Source organism: Argiope bruennichi, chromosome 4 (genome assembly GCF_947563725.1).
Source record: "Argiope bruennichi chromosome 4, qqArgBrue1.1, whole genome shotgun sequence".
In the NCBI taxonomy this organism is placed as follows: Eukaryota; Metazoa; Arthropoda; class Arachnida; order Araneae; family Araneidae; genus Argiope; species Argiope bruennichi.
The window spans coordinates 56725571-56753043 of NC_079154.1; the positions used below are offsets into that span (position 1 = coordinate 56725571).

General features: G+C 27.4%; 1 protein-coding gene across 3 annotated transcripts in view; it reads right to left on the reverse strand.

Annotated features, from left to right (window-relative positions):
* Nucleotides 1-3145: 3145 nt before the first annotated feature.
* The window catches only part of LOC129965693 (eukaryotic translation initiation factor 4E transporter-like), a 29246-nt gene continuing 4918 nt past the window's right edge, over nt 3146-27473 (reverse strand). Inside the window, exons 3-21 of one of the 3 annotated variants that reach the window (XM_056079800.1) lie at nt 25202-25275; nt 24411-24689; nt 22488-22678; nt 21343-21573; nt 21017-21156; nt 20310-20466; nt 19365-19571; nt 17905-18002; nt 17633-17828; nt 15779-16102; nt 15258-15521; nt 12320-12432; nt 11998-12134; nt 9777-9837; nt 9495-9612; nt 7534-7914; nt 6667-6927; nt 5446-5658; nt 3146-4800 (exon numbers count right to left, since the gene is read on the reverse strand). In XM_056079800.1, the coding sequence (XP_055935775.1) occupies nt 4607-4800; nt 5446-5658; nt 6667-6927; nt 7534-7914; nt 9495-9612; nt 9777-9837; nt 11998-12134; nt 12320-12432; nt 15258-15521; nt 15779-16102; nt 17633-17828; nt 17905-18002; nt 19365-19571; nt 20310-20466; nt 21017-21156; nt 21343-21573; nt 22488-22678; nt 24411-24689; nt 25202-25275 (3639 nt within the window). In that variant the 3' untranslated portion in view covers nt 3146-4606. Of the gene's footprint in view, nt 4801-5445; nt 5659-6666; nt 6928-7533; nt 7915-9494; nt 9613-9776; nt 9838-11997; nt 12135-12319; nt 12433-15257; nt 15522-15778; nt 16103-17632; nt 17829-17904; nt 18003-19364; nt 19572-20309; nt 20467-21016; nt 21157-21342; nt 21574-22487; nt 22685-24410; nt 24690-25201; nt 25276-27473 lie in introns of all 3 variants that reach the window. The other 2 variants (XM_056079799.1, XM_056079801.1) reach the window with 2 other exon arrangements.

Consider the following 27473-nt stretch of genomic DNA (forward strand, 5'->3'; position numbering starts at 1 on the left):
TCGCCGAAAAATAAGACTTTTTTTCACGTTTTTATCCCTGGAATTTAAAAGAAGCAAACAATATTAATCTATTATTGGAAGGGTCATTTTTCAAACCCTATAACTCGAAATAATCATCAGAATTCCGTAAGATTTTAATGAGAGGTTAATTTCACTTAGACAAATCGATGCAGTAAACATGTTCTAGACAAACAATTTACTCTATCCAACATATAATTGAGCTCTTTTAATAATGCTTCCGTAAATATTTTGTTCTTTTCTAGTAATACTGTTGCAAGTATCGATTATCTTTCATTTAAGGTCAGATGCGTTTAGGGGAAGAGTATCAAACTAGTGCTATAAGCCGACCCCAAAAATAAAAATCGAGTGGCTTTAGATAAAGGGTTTCGGGGAGCCATTCTGGGATTTTTCAAACCGATCCATTATTTATCAAAGTTTTCGTTGAACCAGTTTAGTTTTGTGTGTAGACGCATCATCTTGTTGAAAATACATACTTTTTATTATTGATAATGGCGTATTCTCCAAAAATTTTGTTACTATATCGTTACTATATTTACTATTCCAATCGTGATCCTTGTGTGTATTTATTTCCGCATTTTCCTTAAACAAACATTCATCAGTCCACATAGTGTTCTTAAGAAAATTCAATTTTGTGTCTTGTTGCATTAACAACTATTTGAATAAGAAATAATGTTTTCTTCGTTTTCAGTATTCAATCGATTTCTCTCAGAACCAGGTCTCGGATGAAATGGAATGGCTTGATCTTGATCGTCTCATCATTCGATAAACAAATTATCGGAAATTTCGGATATTGCCGTCAAATTAATTAGAAGTTTCTGCATTATTTTCGTTGCACACAGGATAAATCATTGCCGATTCAAATAGCTCATCGTTTGCTCAAATTCCATAATACACTACCAATTTTGCTGTATTCTTAATTCAACAATATGAAACTAAACATTGTTGAATGGTTCCCAGTCTTTGATATGAACAAAAAACATTTAATTGAATTATACGGAAAAGAAATAATTCTGAGAATAAATAAATAAATTGAAAAAAAAATCGTCTGCATTTCAATATGCAGTGTTTTTGTTTTAAGTTTTTTTTTTTTTTTTTTTTTTTTTTTTTTTTAACATAGATACAGTAGACTCCCGATTATCCGCGCCTGCCACACTAAGTTTTTTTTTTTTTTTTTGCTTCCAAGCAAAGAGAAAATGTTTCCAAAGCAAGAAGCAAACACAAATGACTGATTTCTTCAGAAAGGTGTAGTTTTACAGTTATGCTTTTGTAATTACATAATACATTATAGTATTAAAACAGTACATATGTATTAATTTTTCTGTGTATCCTTGACGCCTCTCGTAAGTACAAAGCACTTTTGTTTTCATTAACAAAATGCATTTTGGGTTAGTTTTGAGGGATATACTGAAATATTAAGCGTTAGTTAAACATTTCACGCTGTTTATTTTACGTGTTATTGTACATAAAACAATTTTTCAGTTGGAATTACTGTTTTCTCTTTTGCTATACCCGTTTTTAGCTTTTTTCGGATTATCCGCACCACCCAATTCCGCGGAAAATCGGGAGTGTACTGTATTTAGCAACGGCTCAATTACTTTTAAAAGAAAGAAAATAAATCGTCTGCGAGTCAATTGCTAGAATGAAATTTTGAAAAATTGTGATAAATTTGACAATAAATTACTTGTATGTCTTTATTTCATATTTTTACGAATAAAAATGTCAGTCTGAATATCAAAAAACCCTCAGGAGTACGTGCTGGTGTCACGAATCTGCTCTAAACGGGCAAAAACGATTTTAATGTAAATATTATCATACATTTTGTAAATATGTTACAATTTTATTTTGGTATATGATCCCTATGCAGCGCGTTCTATTTTCAGTTAAGAATAACTCATTCACTTTATATTTAAGATATAAGTATGCGGTTTTTCGTAATGTTGTTGTTGCATAAAAAAAAATTAAAACTTTCCAATTGTCTAAACTTATCAAGAGGGATCGCATAAAAATTTAATAAGTAACATTTGGAAAATTAACGGAAAAGATTTTATTAACATTGTCGCATTTCGAACTACTTCGAAATTTACATTGCCCACTTATCACTAATAGGTAAAGGATGAAAGAGCGTTTCAATCTTTTTGGGACATCCAATATGCGTACATGTAATAATTTCAAATGAGCTGTATTCTCAAAATAAATACCTAGTCGCTTCAACTCAGCCTCCTTAACATCGGAATTCCGCGTATTTTTAATTTTCTCAAGAATTGCAGCGTTGAAGTTTTCCTATTCTTTCTAAAACTATATAAGCTCCAAGTTCTTTCCTTTTTCCGTCCTTTTCTGATTATCTACTAGGTTCGTTGCTTTGCTCTCGCCATGACTTGGATAAAGAAATCGTAACGAAAGTTAAAAATTAGTATATATATGAAAAAGAAAATATTTGTTGGTGAGTCATGGTATTATTTTTGGTGTGTTTTACTTTTCCTAAATTGAAAAATAAGGCTTTAAATTTAAATTTTCTTTCATTCTTTAAATTTCTTAGAGTATTGTGTCTGAATTGAAATCTTTTATAAAAAAAAAAGAGACTTTCAGTTAATAAGACATAAAATGTAATATGAGCAATAAAGACATAGAATAAAAGGTGCAATTTCAAGTGCAATGTAATCATTTTAAAAATAACTGCTATTCAATAATATTAAAAACCTTTAACAGTGTTGAAAAATGCTAAAGACCTAATTTTCGTGCAATGTAAACAAATCCCATGAATATTTAATGATTTATTATTTTTTTATTTCAAAAATGTGCAAAGAAATTCTTTAAAAAAAAAAAGCAAGGATATATGAATAATATACATTTTTTTATATTGGAATTTTCATGTATAAAATTTTTTACTAGGTTCCCTGTTTATATACAGAAGTCAGACTACATATTAAAAAGAATTCAGTTGTGAAATTTTAACTTTTTTGTCATTCAGAATTCTTTGTAGTAAATTCCACATGTCCTTCAAAGTGTAAGTTTGTCCTGACTTTACTGTCTTTTACAGTTTTATTGCCTTGAGATTCAATAATAGAATACTTCAGACATTATACAATTTAATAATAATAAACAGAAGACAGCATCTTATAAGAAATAAAGTTTCAGGAGCAGACTTTATTGGAGATGTTTTTTCTTTCTTTCTAAAAAAGTTATAAGCAATGAACAATCAAATGTCAGTATATTTTGAGAACAAAATTCAGAGGAAAAATATGAAGACAAATTTAGAAATACAAATACATTTTCAATGACATGAAGTCAGTATTCTCTTTTTTGTAAAGTTATTACAATACATGTAGCACATGGAGTCTCCATTTAAAAATGTATTGACATTTCTTAACACATTCCCAAATGTTTCCCGAAATGATAAAAATTAATCCATTTTCAAAGAAGATTTTTTTAATATAAATAATAATTCCTAATTGATACTTTAAGCAAAATTTGCTTTTTAAAGAATATCAATGAAAATATATATATATATAGAACTCTAGTAAACAGGTCAAAATAAACATTATACAAAAAAAAACACAAGGAGTATGAGGGTGCAGAACAGGTTCAAGGCAGCCAAGATACTGGCGCTAACTAAAACGGATTTGTACAGCTACAACACTGCAAATTAAGTAAAAGGACATCTGAAGTTCAAAACAGAACAACAAATTATTTAGTTAATAATGTAGCAAATACCAAAGAGCTAATTTGCCTTAACTAAATCTAAGGCATGAACTGTCTGAGAATGCGACAGCATAGGAAGATAAATATTTTACAGAAACCGAGACATCTTCGCGATGTTAGGAATGTTCCAACACAATTTATTTCTCTCCAACTTTCACACACACGCACATATTATATATATACATTTATATTTATACAACTGGGGAGAATAATTCCAATGTACAATGTGTCTAGCCCTATAAAAAAATTACAGGCTTTTTTCCAATTCAAATCAAACACACACACTACAAGATACATGTGCAGTGCACACTGATCCGAACACATAAAAAAAAGAATAAGGACAGAAAGATAGAAAAACACTAAATTACACATTTACAGCACACAAATATCGTTGATTTCAACAGGAGAAAAAATAATTATACAAAGCCTCCTTGGCTTACATTCCATTTCAAAAAATATAGCTGTCTTCATTTTACACCAATGTCTACACAATTTACAATCTGAGCACCTAAAGTTTTCCTTTTTTTTGTTATTTTTTACCTCCATTTTATGTTTATTTTTAGGAGGCTTTGACTGAAAAATAAAGAAAGAAAAACGGCTAAAAAACAGTATCTATTAGCTCAGAGGACGCATCACACACTTCATTTCCAATCACACAGAATTGTAACTTTTTTAATATCACAGTTTTATGGGTTCATATAGATACAAAATACACAAAAACAAAATAAATTCATACAATTTTTTTTTTTTCTCAACCAATAAACACTTCAAAAAAAAATCAGACTTAACATATTAGACGGCACCAACATATATACACCTAATTGTAAAATAGTAACTCTAGATAGGCCAAGGTTCATTCTGCTCATAAAGGATTAATAGCATCTGTTTAGTTATGGACAGCGGTAGACTGCTGCTGCTGTCGCTCAACTTCTTCAACAAGTAGGGCTTTTTGTTGAGTGCTTGGAGGCATTTCCGGCATTTTCTGCTTCAGTACATCATTTCCAAACCATTTGGCAAGATTGACAGGGGATTGGCGATTGGCAGATGGTTGACCAGGTAAAAGATGTTGATGTTTAGCATCTGAAAGAAAGTTTAATTAATAGCTTCCACAACAAATTCAACTATACTTTTCATCAGAATTTTAAATTATGATTAGTAAAGAAAAATAAAAATATGACTATGAAAGAAATATATCTCACACAGGAAAGAAATCTCATTGATTACAATTCATGGATTTCATTTTTCATATATTCCGGCAAACACTAGAAATTTGTAAAAAATCCAGAGTTGCTGACATATCATTGTTTTACTTGTTAGTAAACTATTTATAGATTGTAGATCCTATTATTTTAGAATAATATACTAACACATTTTTCATCAAGGTTTTTTTTTTTTTTTTTTTTCCCCCCAAAGTCAAACTATACTTTTCATATTAATTCTGTTTAACATTTTTTAAATGTTGATTAATCAATTTTTAATGAAATAGCTTTCATTTCACAGGCATTTCGAAGAAAGAATTTTTAATAAACTGATAGCTATACCTTTTAAATATTTTCGTTTTACAAAATTAAAGCATACAAAAGCCTTGAAATACTGTTAGAAAATCAAATTTAATTTTTAAACATTTCCAATTCAGAAAATACTTAATTCTGATCATAACTGAAATGAATATGGGATGAATGAACCTATGAAAATATATGAATAATTCAAATGAATTAAACCTACCACGATTTCCAGGAAAGCCTCCAACAACTTGAGCTTGTGCAGCAGTCACTTGATTCTGAGAATTCATAAGAATGTGCTGCAGAGCAGCAGGATGTATCCTTTGTGACTGAGCAAGAGCCTGCAATTGACGACTATCAATGGAGTTTCGTTGCATCTGCAGAGCAGCAAGTTGGTTCAAATGATTGAGAGGATTGACAGAATTGGTTTGTGCAGCTGAAAAATAATAGGAATTTAAATATGAAATAATTATTACTAATAACTTTGCAATGAAAATTCACATAGATGCACTTCCTTAAGTGAGAAATGATAGAATATATAAAACCTCTTGAGGCTTTGATTAAAACCCGATTCCGTTTTCTTTCAATTTCATAGATAACAGTAAGAAGCGGCAATACTGCAATTTTTAATTGGTAAAAGAATTCTCAAAATTTTAACAAAACTATTGTACAAAAAGCAAGAATATAATTTGTAAATTAAAGCTATTCACTACTTTTAAACTTTATTCCACCATAATTCACATTTAGTATTTCAATACTGAATATAAAAAGGTAAAATTTTCCTTTAACTTCCTCACAATACATTTTTATACGAGAGAAGATGTAACCAAGAGGAATACTCTTAAATAAAGGCATACTTACAAACAGTTTTGGAAGTTATTACAGAGTTATCCTACCTACTTCTAAAATCTTGTTGCCAAAAAAATTAATCAAAATAATGAAATGAAATTTTTTAACATTAAAGCACTACAGTTTACAAAAACTAATCAGAGTATACTTTTTAGAAACAAGCCTAAAAGAAAATATTGAACAGAAAAACAAACATAAAAAGTCAGTATTAATACAATTCCCAATTAAATCACCTGTACATTAAAATTTTTTACCTTGCATAAAATCTTATATTGGTCGAGTATCTAACATTTAAAAATTGGATGACCATACACTTCACTTATAAAACTTCTGGGTCAACTTCATGTAAATCCAAAATTAAAAAGTCAAACTTTCAAAACTATTTAGGATGGAAATGATTGAATTTGCAAACAAATTAAAATCTAACAATATCATAATAAATAAGTTATCATGAGAGTAATATTTTAAACAATCCGAATTTCTATTAACCAAATATGGCAAAACTAAATCTACATATTCTACAAGCAAGGAAATAAGAAAAAAAAAGAATAAAACTAGGAACTCAAAGCAATAAAAACCAAAATAAAACATTTACCTCTAATGGGATTTTGAACACTATTTCTTAATAAAGGAAAGTTAATATTCGAAGAAGAGACATTTCCAGCTGAAGGTATGTTCATTGGTCTCATTAGGTTAGGGTGATGAGGATTCAGAGGTCGATTGAGAGCAGCGTAAGTGGCTGCCATTTGCAGTTGAGCAGGCATTCCAGAAACATTTTGTTGTCTTGAGAGCTGGGGCCAGGTGTACTTATTCATTGCATCAAAATTAGATTCAACATCATGATGCACATTATGAGCTATAATGAACACAACACAATCATGATTAAAAAAAAATATGAGAATCAGAATTTCATTTGTTCCTAATGCAGATAACCGATTCCAGTTTAATTGAAATATATGTCATGAAATATGAAACTTAATTTTATTTTCATTTTAATTATATTAAAAGTAAATGTTATTTTAATTTATAGTGATGTTATATTAAATCATAGACTAGCAAAAATTATTCAAAATAAACAAAAATTAGTTCCTGAATATGTACAAACATTTACTGAAATTTTAACAAATTTTACATGATTAAAATTTTAAATATCCTGTAAAAATAGTGCTTTCTATGATAATCCATGTAAAAGTAGGAATATTAGAAATGATCTCTGGGACATATGTCCATAAGGGCTGAAAAGGATTAAACAATATATGAAAAGATTCTTTCCTTTCTATTCAAAATATTTTTGCAGTGATAGAGATTCTAGCAACTGAATTTTTATTATTCTGCAATAATAAACTATAAAATTTCTTGAAAATATTCATAACAGAATGATTAAATATCTTTAAAGATAAGAATTAAATTTATAACACAAAAACAATAGGGGGAAAAATTGAATGACTTAGAATATGCTTACCTTGATTGTTACTTGACATAAATGATTTGTTATGACTAATATTAGCTTTATTTGACATGATGCCTGATCTTGAAAGGTCAGAATTGGGGTTAAGAGGCTGACTCATTCCTACTTTCACAATTGGCCGGCCCTGACTGGGCATGGAAAGTTGAGGTGCAACCGAGTTCATGACACCATGAATGGATCGTGGTTGTGATAGATTTTGTCCATGGACTGCCCTAGGGACTTGATTCAAACCACTAGTATTTTGTGAGCTTGCTAAATTATTCATTAAACCAAAACTGGTATCAGTGCCTGTTGAGATTCCCATATTTGACAGACCACCCGAGCTTAATTTCTGGAAATTCTGAGCAGCATCAGACATTCTAATATCATTAGAGCCTATTAAATACAAAATTACATTTCATTCAACAAGCAAGAAGTTATACAAATGGAAATTACGATCTGCAATTATCATGTATCATAAATTTTTATTTTAGAAAAAGTATGAATCTAGTAACTTCACTATCAAACATAATATGCATAATTAAATCACATCTATTCAAGCACCAAAGTTCTATACTTATTCATTATGCATTTTTATCTAATTAAATCTAATCCAGTTATCCAATCCATGCTTTATTTAAATAAATTTAATACATTCTGCATAAAAAAATATCCATTAGAATTTTTTTTTTTTCATTAATACTGTTATTAGCTGCTATTTAAATGCTTTTACAGACCACAAAAACATGCATACAATCTGTTCTTCTATATATTCTGTTTATTATCCAAGAATGTGCAACTTAGTTATTGAAAAAAGGGGAAAAAAAGACTCCTTTCCACCCTAGAAACTTTTAACATTATAATGTTAAAATGGAAAGTATAACACGGCTAGTAGTCACTGAAGTAGTGATACATTATGCATTCACACACAAAACCTATTTAACATCTTTGTTTATGCTCAACAAAGTATCAACATTTTCAGCAATCTAAGATATTCTTATAAATCATTTCAAAAAAAAAAAAAAAAAAGCCACTTTAGACTGCATAGTTTTTAATAGTCTGTATTCTCATTTTTAATTTAAAATAAATTAGATCTACTCAGTAATAGGCAATATTTTCAGTTTATGATAAATGCTTTTTTTGCTGTGTAATCTTGCAGCTCCTTTTGGAACATAAAATAGATTTTTTTTCTCTTCTCATTTCAATAAACTAAGTAATATATTTCGATTAATGCATTATAACTTTTTACCCCAAATTACTTTTTAATTAATGAAACCTCCAAAAATAAAGAACAAATGTTTGCTATAAAACAGAAAACATACTGAAAATAAGTGTGTAAATTAATAGTAATAAATTATCTTTGGCAATAAAAAGATTATTTGTAAGTTAATACCATAAAAAAATTAGAACAATATTACAGATAAAATGAAAAAATTAATAGGGTGGAGATTTAATTAATTTTTTTTAGACAATGCAATACAAATACTAGCCCACCAATACTAACCTGGGCCATCCGGCCTATACAAATAACCTGATTTTGGAATGGTTTCTGTCTCACAGGAAGGGTGCAGGATAAAAAACAAGCTATCACTCAGGATGTCTTCACTTTACATTCTGCACTCCTAATATGAAGCAGAAACCGGCCAAATCAGACCAGAAATAGAGAACTTGCAAGTCTAGGCCAGACCAGATTAGTAATAAGAGGGTTAAAAGTTTTACTCAGTACCAGATTTTAAGTTTTCATTGAATCTTTTAACAGAATTAAAATAAGGATATCTTAAACATCAAAGCAGCTTGGAAGTATTGATTGTTTAACTATTAAAATTTTAATGCTTACAAACTGATCATAGTGCTAAATAAGAATTATACTTATTAAATGAAACAAAATCAAAACAAAAAAGCATTTAATTTTATTAAACAGATTTTTCACAGCAACATAAGCAAATGATAAATATAACTTCACTTGTTTAACATACCTGGAAATTTAGTTCCATTTTGCTGCTGATTAATTTTTTGTTCCTTATTTTCTGTTTTTTCAGACTGTATTTTTCTCATGACTGAAGTAGGAGTAAATGCAATAGTAGGACTAAGCCCCTAGAAAAATGAAATATCTTTTCAAATATATATATTACAGTTTTTAATTTAAAAGTAATTGATATGTAGACAGGTTTTTGAACGTTGCGGTCAGATCAACAAAGATTTAAAAACTTTTTTATATCATTGAATAGAACAGATTATTGCATTTAAATCAAACTAACCTTGAGAGAAGATGGAGATACTCCATTCTTTGTAGCATTTGAAGCGGAAGGGGACGTGGACCTAAAGAAAGGTGAAAAATATTGAATCTTATATGCCAGTACAGCAAAACAAACATATATAAAATTTATGCAAAAATTAAAAAACAATATTGATATAATATTAAATTAATTGAAATTATAGCCTTTTTATACAATACTGAGTATGTTTCATTATGTTCGTATTACCAAAAACTTCATTTCTTATTTTAATAATTACTCAAGACAGTACAATAAATTAAAATTCAAACATAAATGCCATAGACTTACATATTTTTATATATCCATCTTTATAACAGAAAAGAATAAAAAAAGTTAAGAAATGTATGAATCCGGGGGGGGGGGGAAAGAAATCACTGTTTGCTTTTAAATTTAAGCTTTATCTTTTTTTTTTGGGGGGGGGGGGATTTGAAACAAAGCATTAAACTAAAATCCCTATTTAATATGCAAAAGACCAAATTTCCATTAGCAATCAACAATGGATGAAATACCAAGATAAAATATTTATAATAATAAAACTATATGAATTTTATTGCAACAGTGAAAAGCACAACTGCAAAATATACCTAATTAAACAATTATTCTCTATTGTTTAACAGATATTATAGAAAAAATTATCAACAAGCATCGGCATTTTCCAAATAAGTTACAATAAGTATTCAAAAATATCGTTTATCATCTTTTTTTAAATAAGCCAAAGAATGTTATATATTTTTTCCAATAACATTTTCACTCATTTCAAGCAAAAAATCTTTCTTATTTAACAGAAAAATAAACTGACCTCGCCTTCCTAGAAAACACAATGAAAAATATGACACTTGTTTAACATTTTGTCCACAAATATTTAACATTTTTTCATGACAAAGAGAAATTCAAGGCTTTTGGTAAATCTTGATCTTTTGATTGATCAAAGCAAAATATAAGAAATAGGTTTCAGTTGATATTCTTTAAAGCAAACCACTGAATTTATAAATGCCAAATTTGGAACATAAATTATTTAAGAGGATATGTATATCAAGGGTATATATATTTTTTAATTTTATAGTATATTTGGGCAGTTTTTCATAACTTCCAAAAAATATACCACTTTAAAAATTTAAAACAGTGTATAAATTTAGTTGTCAAAGAATCCTACCCAATTTAAATTCTTTGAGGTTTTATAATAATACTTGCCATTATTGTATTAAAATTCATCAATTCAATTATAACAACTTCACAGATTTGTATTTTCCTGAAGCTGGTGGTTGGTTTTAATATTAAAATAGGTTTTTCAGCTTACAATAATATCAAATGAAATTAAAATTTAATATTTTAAGTCTTTTTATAAAATAGTGAAATATTTTTAACTCTTTTAAATAGATATAAAATACCAATTGTACTTATAATTTTTTTTTCAGGTTGTCAATCAATGAATGCAGATATTTTACCACTTTTTTTAATCCATTAATTTTTTGCTATCAAATTTGAACTCTTAGATTAGAGTTGTCATTATATTTATATTTTTCAATCTGATGAAGGAACAAAAAGGGAAATTTTTAAACAGTTACACATTTTATATTAATAGTTTAACTGCTAGAAAATCTATATTTAAGCAAGGTAATTAGCCTTAAAAGCAGTAAGAATTTTATAATTTAAGCACTTCATAAAAATGATTTCTGAAAAAAAAAGTTAATTTGTTGAAATATAATGATTTTCTTTGAATCTTCAAAATGATTTCACTCAATACATTACGTAGTTTATTACACAAAAATAAAAACAATAAAAATTTAAAATATTTTCTTGTATGTTTAGAGAGAAAATGTAAATTAGCAGTTAATCTAAGTCCCTAACAACTAACCATTGCCTAATTTTTGTAAGGAACAGACAAGGTAAAAGTTAAATGATAGACAGAAAAAATTCTTTAGTAGCCAATTCAAGACAAATTTCTGATCTGGAAAGAATTGAAATAACATAACTCTACTTAAAAACATAAATGAATCGACCAATTTTAAATCTCTTCATATCCAACTGATTCATCAAACGATAATTTAAAAGAAATTATTAGGGCTTGCTTAACTATTATCCATGTTCTCACATTAAAAAAAAAATGACACTAAAATAAGATATGTCATGAATTAGGAGATCATTAATTTTTTGATAAATTATCCTAATTTAAGAAATCTTAGCACTGGTGAAAAGAACAAACCTCTGGGCTTCCTGTCTTTTTCTAAAATTTTCTTTCTGTTCTTCTAATTTCCGTTTTATAAGTGCGTTTTGCAAAATGGATTGTGTATGTACAGCCAGCTCCTGAGGTGATGGAACACGTTGAAGGACAACTGGGTTCTAAAATAAAGTCATTTAAAATCAATGTAATATAAAAACAAACTAACAATACATTAATCCTACTAAATTGAATTTACATAAGTTCACAATCATTGTAATATTATTTTATTTTTAATTTCCTTTCAATTTATATGGCAGATTCGCACAATACATCAATTTTAAAACTTATTTTATAAAACACTTACCTGTACTTGCAAAGTGTTAGGGCTAGCCGAATTTTGAGCCATTGCTTGAACAAGAGCTGCTGGATGTATAGGTGCTGGTGCATGGCTTAGAGCAGGTGGTTGCTGACCAAAGACTACAAATAAAAATATATATATATTGTGACATCTAAACAATAATACGTTGATAATTTTTTTTAAACTAAAGAACATTAAGTTTACTATGTTTTGTTATAAATATTTAATTGTATATGATTAATATCTCTCTACTTAACATTTTTATGAAGTTCAAGGGTAAAATTTAGTTTTAGCTGTGCCCGATTATCAATGTGGGTTAATTTAACACATTCAGAGACTAACCTGTACTGGTAATTAGAAAAATTGAGTGGAGAGGGATTCACTACTTATGGCTAATTTTTTTCTTATGTTTTAAACAAACTTTTAGAAGCCAACAATTATTCCATGTCCAAAAATAGGTCAGCATATGTCAATGCTTTTTTTTTTTTTTTTTTAAATTATACAGGTTTTATCATATGCTTTTTTTTTTCTTCTGCAATTTAAACACGTCATACTTTTGTGGACCTTTTTGACCGATATTGTTAATGCATAAGAAGTTTTTCCCCCTTCTTATCAGCAGCTATGACAATTTATCCAATTTACAATTATACCAATCAAATGAAAATTATTCATTACCTGCGTTTTAATTCATACACAATTACAGACTGAGAAAAAATTCCAAATTTATTTGCAAGCTAATTTAACACAGCAAAAAAAAAAAAAAAAAGGGGGGGGGGGAGATGATACACAAGCTAAAGATTTCAACTTCAGTGAGAAGACTGTATTGCTCTTAAAAAATGAAAATTTAAATGCTGTTAAATGAACTATCAAATACAAGTTTGAACCATAATGAATAACGAAATGTAAATATTGAAACTTTATAATAAATCAAATAATTTGCGAGATGAATTATTAGTATTAATTCTAATGATGGCAAAATGTTCTTAAGTTATTTATTAGAATATTCTAACTGTTCATTAAGCAATGATAACAGTGATATAGGAAATAATCTGTATTGTTCAAGTGATTATCAGATGCTTTCAATAAAAGCAAAAACTTTTCATATGTGAATTTTACAGTACACCATTCAGTAACATTCTAAGTAGTGTAGCAAATAGCTAATTTAAATTATATTTAAAAAATCATCTCGTTTTAGTTAATAATAGGAACTATTCATGCAAAAGCATGTATGAAGTATTAAATAATAAATCTAACAGCAACTGAAATAATTTTAAGAAAATTATCTGTTATATGTATGCAATGAAACAAACCATTGAATACAATGTTACTCTATACATACAGGTTGTTTCAGAATTCACGGGCCAAACATTAAGGAGTAGGTAAAGTACATAAAAAGAAGCATTTTTTTTCATAGCAATATTGGGTCGAAAATGAAAAAAACATGATATTTTTAGAACAGACAATATACATGTTCAGTGATGTAATCTTTAAAAAAGTATTTTTGGAAAGAAAAACACTGATGAAATATGAAGGTTGCAGTTTTAAATCACCAGCAAAACCATTTTATTGAGTATGAATATCATTTTGTAAACTTCAAATAATTCTTTATTGTTGGAAAATGTTTTGACATGAGGGGACAATTCATGCTCCGAGTAAGTAGACATGCATGGGCACATTATGTTGAGCTCGCAAATTGTAAAAAAAAAAAAAGTCTTAAGGTTGTACCGTGAATGGTATGGATAGGATATTACTGGATTATAAAATTTTTCAGTGCTTACACTGCTAGCTTTGTGAAAGCAGTTCATTATACGTCAAGTAATAGGATGCAAGTCTCTTGAGACATGTAAAAGTTTCAGAAATGGAAGAAAGTATACTGTGAGAATTTAAAGATAATCCAAGCATTAGTACAAGATCAGTTGCATGAACTACAGGCATTAGTAATAACAAAGGTGAAATTTTACACAAAGAAATACTTTTTTTCCCCATACCACTTACAGAAAACATAACACTCAAAGCATCCGATTATCCTTGGTGCATATATTTCTGTCATTGGTATTTACAACAGAATAAATACAATTTGAACTTCTCCGCAAGTGTTCTTTTCGCAAGTGGGGCCATCTTTATGCGAGATGGAGTTTTTAATTTGCACAGTTCCAATGTTTGAGCCATCGCTAACCCACATGATACACATCTACATGATTTCGCATTCACTTTGACGCTAACAAGCCTGTATTGATGTTGGTAGTGGCACATTTGGCACATACTGTAATATTATGCAAATAAACAGCTTTCTTTTCATTCCCACAGCATTTCTTTCCATTTCGTGTCCCTCCCCCACTTAGCTTTTTATTTCTGGTCCTATAACAAAAATATGTATCATTTACCTATCATTTTACCTACTCTTAAAATATGATCCATGAATTTATAGATACTTTATATATATTAGAGCAAGGAACAAATTAATATATGCCAGAAAAATAAGCACTATTATACAATTTAACAGAACTGTAATGTACAATAATTTATCTTTATTTTTCCTTCCATCGATTCATTTGCAAAATTTAAAAACAACCTATTTATTTTCAAGTAGCAAATTTAACCTGAAATACAATTTATAAGTAAACACCCTGATTATTTTCAAGCAAAAATAGAATATCATTTAGACAAATCATTTTTTTTTTTTGTCAATTACCGAGACTGGACATAATAATTAACAATTTTCATAAATTCTACATAATTCTCACTTTTAATTCTTGCCAATTTAATATGTCAACAAAAGAATTAAAAAAATATCACAAGAAAGTTTAAATTTTCAACAAATTGTAAAAATAGAATTGGATTTTCTTAAGGAAAGATAAATATGTTTACAAGCTTAATTTAAAAGCTGCACATTTGAAGTTATAAAATGGCTAATACACAAAGAAGTCTTTAAAAACAAACTTACCAAGAGGCGAAGGTATACGTCCCTGATTTGGAATTGCTGAACCAATAGCATCAACAGGCAAGGGTGACTGACGTGGACTTATTCCAAGAGTAGGAAGTGCCAGAGTTTGTTGAATGGGAATCTCTTTGGCGGACGGACAACGACGCTGTTGCATAGCCTGGAGCACATTACGTTGAGATAATTGTTGCTGTTGTTGTTGCTGCTGCTGCTGTTGCTTTAAGATGGAAGACAATAATTCTTGCTGTCTTTGCAACTGAAGAGCAGCTATGAAAAGATACAGATTTAGATACATTTAAAAAATATATTAAATAATTTCAGATGAGAAGGGTCTAGAAATACATAAAAAAACATTAACATATTTAACTATCTAAATTTTAGATTAAGCTAAATACCACATTTATAATTTAATTTTCTTCATTAGAAATTGAAAAAAAATTTTAAATGCTTCTTCAGAAAAGTAAAGCAAATTAAATTGCAAAATACATATCTCTAGTTATATTTAGTAGCAACGGAATAATTACCTTGCAGATCATTTCTGTTCAATGACTGTCCAGATCCTGATTGTTGAAGTCCAGGTGAAGCTGGGCTGATGGGTGCCTGTGCTGAGTTATTTAAAATTTTAGACAGCACATCAAAAGTAAATCCCTGCATACCAACATTTTGATTATGTTGCTGATTTTGTTGAATATGATTCTGTAACTGCTGTTCTTGCAGTTGCTGTTGATGCATCTGCTGTTGTTGACTCAATTGTTGCAAATGCTGTTCATGCTGTTTTTGCTGCATTAGTTGAACAAAGGCATCATTTTGTGAACTTTGATTTTGTTGAGAATATGTTGAAGATGCCCCTGAAAAATTTGAACAGTTTATTAAATTAACAAAACCATCTGACATTAAAAAAATACAACAAAGACTATAATACACAGATACATATTCTTTTTATCTCCAATCAACAAGCAACAAATGGTTTGGACCAAGATTGTGAACAGTTAAAGATGAGCATTTAATTATTCAAGCTGATATTTCATTCACCAACCACAATTTAGATGCATTAAAAGTACAATTTTGATCAGGATAGACAATTTAGAATTCCATTTTTTTTTTTTTTTAATCAAGCCAGATGTTACCAAGGTTAAAAAAAGATTACTCCTAGCAAATCTGACATCAATTCTATGATTCAATGTTAATGAAAATTCTCCGACTTACGGATTCTTAATTTACCAGTTGCCATGATTAATAATTTATCATGAAAATGGCACTGAATGAAACAGTTCAAAATTTCTAGAAGCTTAAAAATTCCATAAAATCAGCAAAATAAGAATATTAATGTTTTCACAGAAAATATCGAAAAAAGTAAAAATTTAGTATTAGGATTTTTCACATCCTCCAAAAACAAATTTGATAAAAATCTTTAGAAAATAAAATCCATTGCTTTCAAATTATGCATGGATTTTTTAAAAAATTATAGAAGTATAGTGTTGAATAATAAATGTGAGTTTAAAGAAAAATTTATAGAAAGCAAAGAGAATAAAGCAAACTTTTGAAAATCTTTGGAATTATAATGCATCTAATAATCATATCAGTAATAAATTTTCAAATACAGCAAAGCATCTATAAAGATCATGTTCAATGTAATTGAAAATTTTCTTTTAAATTTAATCAAAGATATTTTATTATATTTTCGCAATTGTAAGAAAGCAAAAATAATTTTTTCATTTTTTTTTTCCTGCAAGGCTAAGAAAATGCTTTTAAAATCTTATATATTGAAATAATGGTAATTCTTTTCTTGAAAAAAAAAATACTTCAAGGGTAGATATGTATATGAATTTTCTTTCCTACCATTTATAAATATTCCAGACTTAAAAGAATTCAAATTTATGAGGACAAAATTTCAGAAGAATTAATATACATTTTTCTGAATTATTCCAATATAATATGAATAAGAATTGAAATTCATAACACTTTCTCTTTTAAAGAAATAATTTCATGAATTTAAAGCTTTAACTATTTCATATTATCATAGAAAAGGAGAAAAATCAATAATAAAAACGTGCTATGTTTAGTTCAACGAAGCTTATAAAATATAAGGGCAGTAAACATTCACACAATGAAGTTAACTTCATACAAGAATTACCATGGAATCCTAAGAAGCATTTTGAATTAACCGAATTAAGAAAATGTACACTACCTACAATCTCCGCTTAAGTATATATGCAAATATAAACTGACAGACACTAACATGGGTGATAAATAGTATGTATACATTAGTAACTAAATATTTAAATATTAAATTTTTTTTTCATTTAAACAGATATCTGAAAATATACTAATTTCATTATATTTCCTAAAATATTAAGAAGCTACAAAAAGATACAAACCAGAGGGCATTTTAAAAATGTTCTGCTTTTCTTCAAAAATATTAAATGTCTGACCAGGTGACGATGGTCGTTGTGGAGCACAAATCATGTCTTTGAGAATATCTTCCTCTTTCAAAGCTTTTGATGTATCAACAATTCCATATCCACAAGTCATGGGGGCTGACTGTTGGTTATTAGAATCTGACATATGCTGCAGCTATAAAAAATGTTTAAAAAGTATTACATTTTGTTTTTTAAATAACAAATTAATTTTTTTTTGAAGCATAGCTTACCAATTTATCAAAAGCAGATTTTTCTTCAGTAGGCTTTTTGTCACCCAATACAATTCTTTTAAGATCAGCTTCTAATTCTCGAACAGTTTTAGCAGACTCTGAAAGAATACAAATATTGTATTATAATAAATTACATCATGCCAAAATACTGAAGGGAAAACATGCCTCAAACTTATTTACTTGGGATATTTTAAGTGCAAAAAGTGAAATTTTTCTTTAAATTTAAAATATTTAACAAGTTTCAATGCCTTTTTTTAAAGCACACTTGCATACGCACAAAAGACTAAGATTTCTTAGACTTAAAGACTTCTTACTACCATGAAATTTAATTCAATTTGAATTAGTATACAGAAGAAACTTATCTTGTTCTACTACAGAATTCATTCATAATCAAGAATTTAATTACATCAATTGATTGTTAGTCTTATGAGCCAAGCTGTGCTTTTTTCTTAAAAAGAATAGTTTATTACTAGTTAATCAGTACTAACAGTAATCAGTAGTAACAGAATATTAGATCAAGATGAAATTACGATAAATGTTTTATACCTTCAAACAAGTTCATTTATTGCACAAAAACAGAAGGATTACAACTATCTTCACACCACAGATATTGGGATATGATGATGCCTTGGGCATAAGTTTATTACTGCATTCCTTTTAATATAATTTAAATAAGTACTGACAGTTCATATAAAGAACACAGGAAATGGTCAACTTCAGTTACTTCTGAAACTAGGAAGTCGAGATTTAAATGGCTTATAAGACATTCTAATTTTTAACAGTGTCTTTTTATCTGAAGATCAAAATTGCTAAATATAGTTGATTGGCAACCATTCTTATGCTAAATAAGCTACAAGTTGATTTTCTATGTTGGGTGACAAAGCAGAAAAATAAAGCTATAAAGGCTTTTTATTGGTATAGTTTAAAAAGCACAAGAATAATGATTTTAAATTTTTGCAAAGAATTACAACCAAATATTTCCTAATTCAATCAATATTATATTATATATATATACACACACACACACACACACTGAAATTAAAACAATGCTTAATATTATAAAATTCTAGATTTATTTTTTTAAATTTAAATAACATTTAGAAAGTATGATTGCATATTTCTTTTTTAATATATATATATATATATATATTGAATTTGACAAGCATTACAAATAGGATAATTTTTTACATTTTTTTTTTCATATATCAAAAATGCAAAGATAATTTCAAATAAAATATAAAAAAGCTAATATAGTTTACCAATTCAAAAATAATTGGTTAAAATTAAACATTGATTATTTTGAAAATGTCAACTTTTTTACAGAAATTAATATTTTTAATCAAGTCTAAAGCAACAGAAATCAGGGTTGAATACATAAAGTTGAACTTGTTTTGTAGAGGAAAAAAATTTCAACATTTGATAATTTGTTTAATTTTAAAATTGTAAATTACGCTGGTTACCATTTGGAGCACCACCATTAACAGATGACTCACTACCCGAATTAGCAGACTGAAGCATCTCCATTATGTCTTTGCTGGTACTAGTTGACATTTTTTGGGGCAAAGCATAATTTGGAGAACGAGATAGGGCAGGACTGATAGGTGCAAAAAAGTTGTCAGATGAATTGTCTGTTGGAGATGGTATCTTTATTTGTGGTTCAACAATACCTTTAAAACATTAGAAGTTCATAATGAAATATTAGTTGTTAGTAATAAAAGGAAAAACAGAAAAAAAAAACATGCAAGAATATTTAGCAATATTAGATTAATTAAATAAATTGTCAAAAGAAAATTAAAATACAGCTAAATAAAATTTCACAAATACTTGCAACATATTGCATTATTTTTTAATTTAAAATTTATTTCATTTCATTATGATTATTAATAATACATAGTTAAAACATTTATGTTTTTTTTAAATTTATGGTAACTAAATTAAAATTTGAATATTAGAATTTTTCTCTAATTATTAGTTTTTTTTAACCTGAGTCAATTACAAATATTAATTTTAGTTAAAGGAGATAAGACGGTAATTATAATAAATATATTGTGTCCAATAAACAATTGATACTTCTTTCTACATTAGTTTCAATATGCTATACAAGTTTTTAAGCAACCTACTAGGACGAAGGAGAAGAATTGTTATGATGTCAGGATTTTACTATAATACTGTATAAATGTTGAAAATCAAGAAAAGGCATCAATTCAATTCAATCCTTTATCATAGATAAGGTTATAAATACCCAATTATTTTGATACAATTTACAAAGATATTATTCAAATAAAATATTCATTTAATTCAATTGATTTGAAAAATTATTAAAGGAATAAAAGACATTAGAGAATGTTTCTAAACATTAAAAACAAAAATATAATTATTAACAGAAATTGGATAAAAGAACTCACTATTCAATACGTTAGCAATTAGTTCCTCATGAAGAGATGATCGCCTACTGTTATTTCCAGATTCAGGTCCTTCAGGTAATGGGCTTTCTTTACGAAACCACTGACTGAAGCGACTACAACCCATTTCTTTATCATTATTTTCTGGAGGTGCTTCATTCTGAAACAAAAATTTATTTTATTTCTATATTGAACAAGAAATAGAAGCACCTTTACTAAACTAACCAGTATTTTTATACATCTGTTGACATAAATCATTTCTAAAACTAATTTTTTTTTTCCCCAAGAAGTAAAAGTATTTATTGTGAATGACTACAGAGAAATCAAGTTTTTCTTGCCATTAATTTAAACGTTAATAGCTTCATTAAAGAATACGTTATATTTAAGAAACAATCACTCAAAATCAAGCAATGTTAATAAGATCATAAATTTCTACATTAGTGTTAGAAAAATTAATTTCTTCAATACAACATAACTTATTAAAATCTGTATTCAATAAAGTTTACTACTAATCACTTTAAATACATTGAAAGTATTATTTATATATGTATTAATATGAATATTAAAAGTATTAAATTATTAAACATTACTAAGTAATAATTGTAAAAGGAATCTTTAGATATAAAAAATTATTTTAATTGATAAAAAGCAATATATAAAGGAGTTATGACATTACAAATTTTTACACTTTTACTAGATGTATAACTCACTTGGATTAAACCAGGTATCCAATCCATTTTAAACAACTGCTCCAAATCAAAACCAGTATTGCCTGACTTAGCATCTTGAGGCTCTTCTGTTTCTTTAACTTCAGCTATAGGTTGTTTAGAATCATCGGATTTAGTTTCACCTGAATAAGAAAGTACTCATGATGAACATCAAATAATTGAAAAATGCATTAAAGAATTCTAGAATATTTTTTTAAAAATTGAAAAAAATATATATATATTTTGTACTTAATATTTAATTACTCACTATTTATAAGATTATAGAAAAATTTAGAGTACCAATAATAAAACAATACAAAATTTTTTACCTTTCTTTTGTGTGTTTTTATCATCAGACAGAACTGCTTCAATTTTTTCACCTTCATCTGATTTCAAACTAGAACGACGAGAATTTTGTTTTGATCTTTTCTTTTTTGCAGGTTTTCGATTTTCACCATCGTTATGTGGATCTTCAAAACCAACAAGTTCAATAGTTTCAGACTGACTAGTTGGTCCTCCACTAAACCATTCAGGTTCAACTTCATCAATACGATCACGACCTATAAAGCAACCAGAATGATTTACAAAGTTTGGAATGGTTGAAATTATTTATATAGCTGAAAGTTTGAGAGCTACTTGTAAACAACATTATGATGTATATGTAAAATATTTTTATTCTACACTAACTTTTTTCTTTAACTTGCAAGCTTCTCCAACACATTTTAGCATCGTACATTATTAAGTTTTAGACAGAACAGCCACAGAGAAAACTAAAATCTTTCATTAAAATTCAAATAATTTTTTTCAGCTGCCATATACTGCCTACATAAAAACAACCTCTTCTAGTCCTTACAAACATCAATAGGAAAAATAATCATATAATGAAGCTTTAAGCATCTGATTTATATTAAGTCTTCGTATAATGTCTATTTAATGATTAAATAAAAAAGAAATATAATAAATACCAAGTAGTATACAGCTAAAAATTTACATAACAGATATGACTGTATAAAGAAATTTATCCAATTCCAAACAAATAAAATATCAAAGCCTCTAAAATGATATTTATCATTAAAATATTTCAACATAAATTTGAAATTTTTTTCACTTTTCATTAAAACTTGAAAAGAAAGAAGGAAAATTTCTCACTTATTCAAAGTTTGAAGAGTTATTCAGATTAATTTATATTCCTATAGTTCATAAGTCTCATTTTATAAAACTTGGTCATTTTATTATTAAAAATACAATGCATTTAACATTTTAATTTTTTAAAATCAGAAATCAATGAAATTCAAATTAAAACAGCATTAAACTATTTACAATATGTCTCCGATTACAGAACTTCCAATAAATGTTTCCTTTAAAAAAAAACATTTTTTATCAATGTAAATTCCTCTATGCATAAGAAAGTATGAAAAACATAGCATCAAATGATTTGATTATTACTTAAACCAAAATAAATTTAAAAACTTACCACCTCTTGAACGTCGATCTGTACGATAACGACCAGAATATCGTCTCAATTCCTTATCGGTATCATCCTGATCAAAGCGATCCCTACGATCATTTCTGTTACCATAGCCATATTCTCTATCACGATCCCAGTCTCTCTGATCTCGATCTCTGGTTATGATGCGACCACTACCAATTCTTCTAGATGGTTCCCTGAAACTAAGATGAATAAATTTCTGTCACGAATACATTGAAAATAATTTAAAACGATAAAAATCAAATGAAATTATATTTAAAAATATTTTTATAACACCATTTCATTAATCCACTCACACTCTTAAAAGCTATAATTTTGATGCAATCCTTACAAATGTAAAAATAGTTTTAATTGACAAAAATAATATTTCTCTCAGATTTCCACTATCCAAAAATATTAAAGCATAAAATTCATTCAATAAAACATTATGTTAAGAACTTGGTTAAACATTGATCAATGATTATCCTTAAACTTGAAAGCATAATATCTTTAATCAGTTTTATTTTCAAAGCACACAAAGTGTAATCCAATAGAACAAAATCAAAACAGAATGAAAATATCACGAAATGACAAGGAATCGCTAGAAAAATGCAATATATTTTCGTTAGAATCTTGCTTTAAAAAAAATGCTATTTTTTAACGTAATACTAAAATTTTTACCAACTATAATGCAAGGTCTTCCCCCTCCCAATCAAGGTTGTTTTTTTTTCATACATAAGTGTAGATTGCAAGTAATTATTTTTGATGTAAAAGCACATTCTCATACTTTACAAACCAATCTCTATCATTAAACTTATATCTCCAAAGAAAAGCATAAAACATAATATGGCTGTTTGTTACTGAGAATCTGAAACCATTAAGCTTTTAGAAATTCCAGCAAATGGACAAATTACTTTAAGAAAATAGATCCTAAAATTAAAATGATGAAGGATATGAACAAAGGATGCAAACTGTGAAGTTTAAAATCATTCAGGTTAGTAACATGAGAATTAATCTTTCTTCTGAGAAAAAAAAAAATAAATTTTTTAAAAATAAATTTTGTATAATGTCCAGAAGCTTCAAGGATATTTATAAAATAGACTTAAATCTTAAAAAGAAAATTTTTTCAGACCTTTTAAAATTATGTATTTATTAAAAATAGATAAATATATTGAAATATAATTTATTCAGGAAGTACCTATTCATTTTAAATAAAATCCAACAAATATAGAAATTTTTCAAATTGATTACAAACTCCTTTAAATCGGTATATTCTTTTCATTTGCCTTGAAATGTTAGTAAAGTATATAATAACACATTCACTGACAAAATGTTAGGTTAAACTTTGGACTATATGTGTTCATGAAGACAGCAAAAATAATTTCTCTTGCGATTTAAAGAAATCTTCGCAATTAACGAACTAAAGAAAAGACCAAAATTTCAAGAGACTGTGATATGTCCTAAAATGAAGATGTTAATGCAAGGATTTCATAACACAGTTTGTGAAAAAACATTACCAAACATTTTGAAAGTCCTTTCTAAACCAAGCATATATTTTAGCAATAAAAAAAAATGTTAAACCTTCAAAGGCATCTCTATAATGTACAATAATCAGTGCAGAGAAAATTAACAGTTTAAAAGTTCACTAAACATATTTACAAAAAAAATAAATGAATTTCAAAAACCCTTAGAAAACTTTTAACTAGTTTCTATTTTTACTTTTAATAATAAAGAAAAATTAGAATGTATTGTTAAAAAAATCATTAATCATCTTTTAGTGATATAAAATTTCAAAACAAAACATACCTAAATATAGAGTTCTATTATATCAGATAAAAGAACTTATATTAGTTTTGTAGGGAAAAAAAATCAGAAACTCAACTTGCATGTTTACAAGTTATTATATTAACACAATGAAAACATGCATACTTTTCAGAGTCTCTTCCATCGGTAGGACTACCAGGTCTTCTAGCTAAAGATGATTGTTGAATGACATGGCAACCTGTTCCAAAACTTCTTCGTTGAGGACTAAGAACTATGTCGTCCTTCTCTTCTTTGATGCGCTCTTTCGGATCAGAAGACTTTCTTTTGTGGCTTACGATACTATCTTCCTGCCTTTCTCGCTTTGAACGAGGTTCATCCAAAGGCATGAGTCGATCACTCCTGTGATTCATAAACCATCGTTCTGGGTCCCATTTTCCAGTAGCACTAAAAATTAAAGGAAAATGAATATTAAAATTTTAAATATTATACTACAACTACAATTTTTTATATATGTCATCCAAATTTATTATACAATTATATTATATATAATAAAAATGCTAATTTTTAAAGTAAATCAACTATTATTACCAATTGAGTTATATCAATTTTTTTTAGGTAGAAAGTACATTGATTCCACAACTTGTCTTTTATTATAATAATGCTGCATTATATAAGTAATTACAATTTTTAAAAAATTTTCAAAAAATTTAGGTAAATTTTGAAGTATGTAATACCATGAAATGAATTAATAAGAGTGACTATGGTTTAAACATGGCATTTTATGTAAAACTATAGAACAATTTTTAACAAAATATATACATGAAAATACAAATGGATGCTATTTGACCAATTGTAACACATTCAGTGTTAAAATCATTTCAAGGGAAGGAATTTTTATTATTTCTTTAGAACAAAAATTTATAAATAGCATTATGATTGTTAAAAAAAAATCTTACTTATTATATGCTGGATCCAGTCTGGCAGGCCAAACCTTAGATAATGGCGAATTTGAATATTTCATTAGCTCTTCCTATAATAAATAAAAATAAGCATGGAAAATAAATTCTAAAGTTTGCCTTTTTCTTTGACTGCAATTAAAAGATAAAGAAACCAGAAGCATATTTTAATTCATTATACTTAATATGTCAGATAAATATTGTGAATTTAAAAAATCCTAGGAATTCAATAAAGGAGTAAAGTTTTAAAATTAAAGTAATCCTTATTTGTGGTAACAAACTATTTTACAAGTAAAAAAAACATTAAAATTTGTGTATATATAATTTAAAAATACAGGATATTAAGTTCTTTAAGGCCAGAAAAGTTAAAATCTATTTTCAAAGATAAGGACAATTATCTGTGCATTTTTGAAAAAGAATAACAGAAGGTTTTGAAATAGCTTTTATATTCAAGGTAGCAAAGTAATTTACTTTGCAGAAGTAATGCAGAGTCTCAGTTATATTTCCAATTTTTGTCTTGATACAGAACAGAATATCATCTCGTACCCAAGTATCCGTAACCATTCTGGTCACTGAACGGTTTGGTGGGCATATTACAGGAATTTTATTAAATACCAGAATATTTACAAAAGATAAAACAAAAATAAATATGCACAGAATTTACCAACATGTAAGAAATAATATGAAACTACAATTTTTTACTTTGAAATATCATGGAAAAATTATCTGGAGTAGTAATATACACAAAGACATTATGTATAAAACACACACACACACACAAGTTCTGTAATTATTATACTTGTTATTATAACATAAAAGATGAGGATGCAGTTAATAAAAATCTAATCTAATATGATTAATAGTTACAAAAAAAATTCCTATTTAAAAGATGTCTATGAATACATATAAATGTAAAAGAGACTGAGGAGCTCCCCCCCCCCTCCCCAGTTCTTGTGTGTCCGACACTCAATGTTAAGAAGGCAAGAAAATATCTATTTTCACTGATAAATTATCCTATGGATTATTTTTCCCTGGAGAAGAAGTTACTGGCAACTCTTTTCAGTCATTCTTGTTCAAGGTTTGGTGATAGTTTTTTCATATGCCAAGAGACTGAGAATGTACTCCATAGCATAATGAAATGTCATGATAATTCCACCACAACTCCAATATACAAAACTAGGTACTTGTAGATATTTACAAACCATGAATTTTATCACCAAAATGGTTATGTGTATTGACATAAAAATAATTTACTGGTATCATAAAATTAATATTATACCTGTCTGTACTTAAAATTGTAAACATAAAATGAGATCTATTTAACTTAAGTGGGTTTTTACTACATTACTTGCAGGATATCAAAGTCTACTACCTAGTAAGTCATGACTAACTTGATTAGATTATGATAAGAATTTACAAAATTTTGATCTTTGATTTTTTTGGGGGATTTTTCTCACTGATGACCTGACCACCCCAACAGACAAGTGTTCATGAACAATGAATGCAAAAGGGAAAAAGTAGATGACATAATACAACTTATAAAAAATGACAGAATTAGACTGATTCAATATTAATGAAATAGCCTTTAAGCTGCAGGAAAACATCTTAACATAACGACTTTATGAGATGGTAGAATACAATAACTAGAAAGCTATTTTTATAGAATCAATTTTCTATTACAAATTTTTATCTTGAAAAATTGTCTTTAGAAGCTTAGATTATTAGTTTATAGGTTGGATATCTTTTTTATTCTAAAATAATATATTATAAAAAATGTTCTATATAGGTTATTTTATGTTTAAAAGTAACTTTTCTCTTCTGTATTATCTAGCATCAACATTCCTTGATCACTTCAGATAAATGCGATAGCTTATATTTCAAACTAAAAAATACATAAAATATGGACATATATCAATATGATAACATTTAGACTTTACAAATTAAACAAATGAAATTTTAATTACTTTTTTTTTAACTTGAGGGGGGATTGAGTTAATAAGGAGTTACTTATACAAAATATTTTTTATATTAAGAAAAATAATATATATTAAATGTTTAACTATTTTAAAAAATTCAGCATTCAGTAAAACTGAATTTTAATTGTAAAGTTAAAATTATGTTAAAAATATAAAACTTTCAATTTAAAAGCTCTTAACATCCATATGTTTAAGAGCCAAAAAAACAATTTAAGATTTAAAATTTTACATAAAGTATTAAAACACATTTTTTAAAGCAAATTTTAGTCAATACTGCTAATAAATTTATATTCATA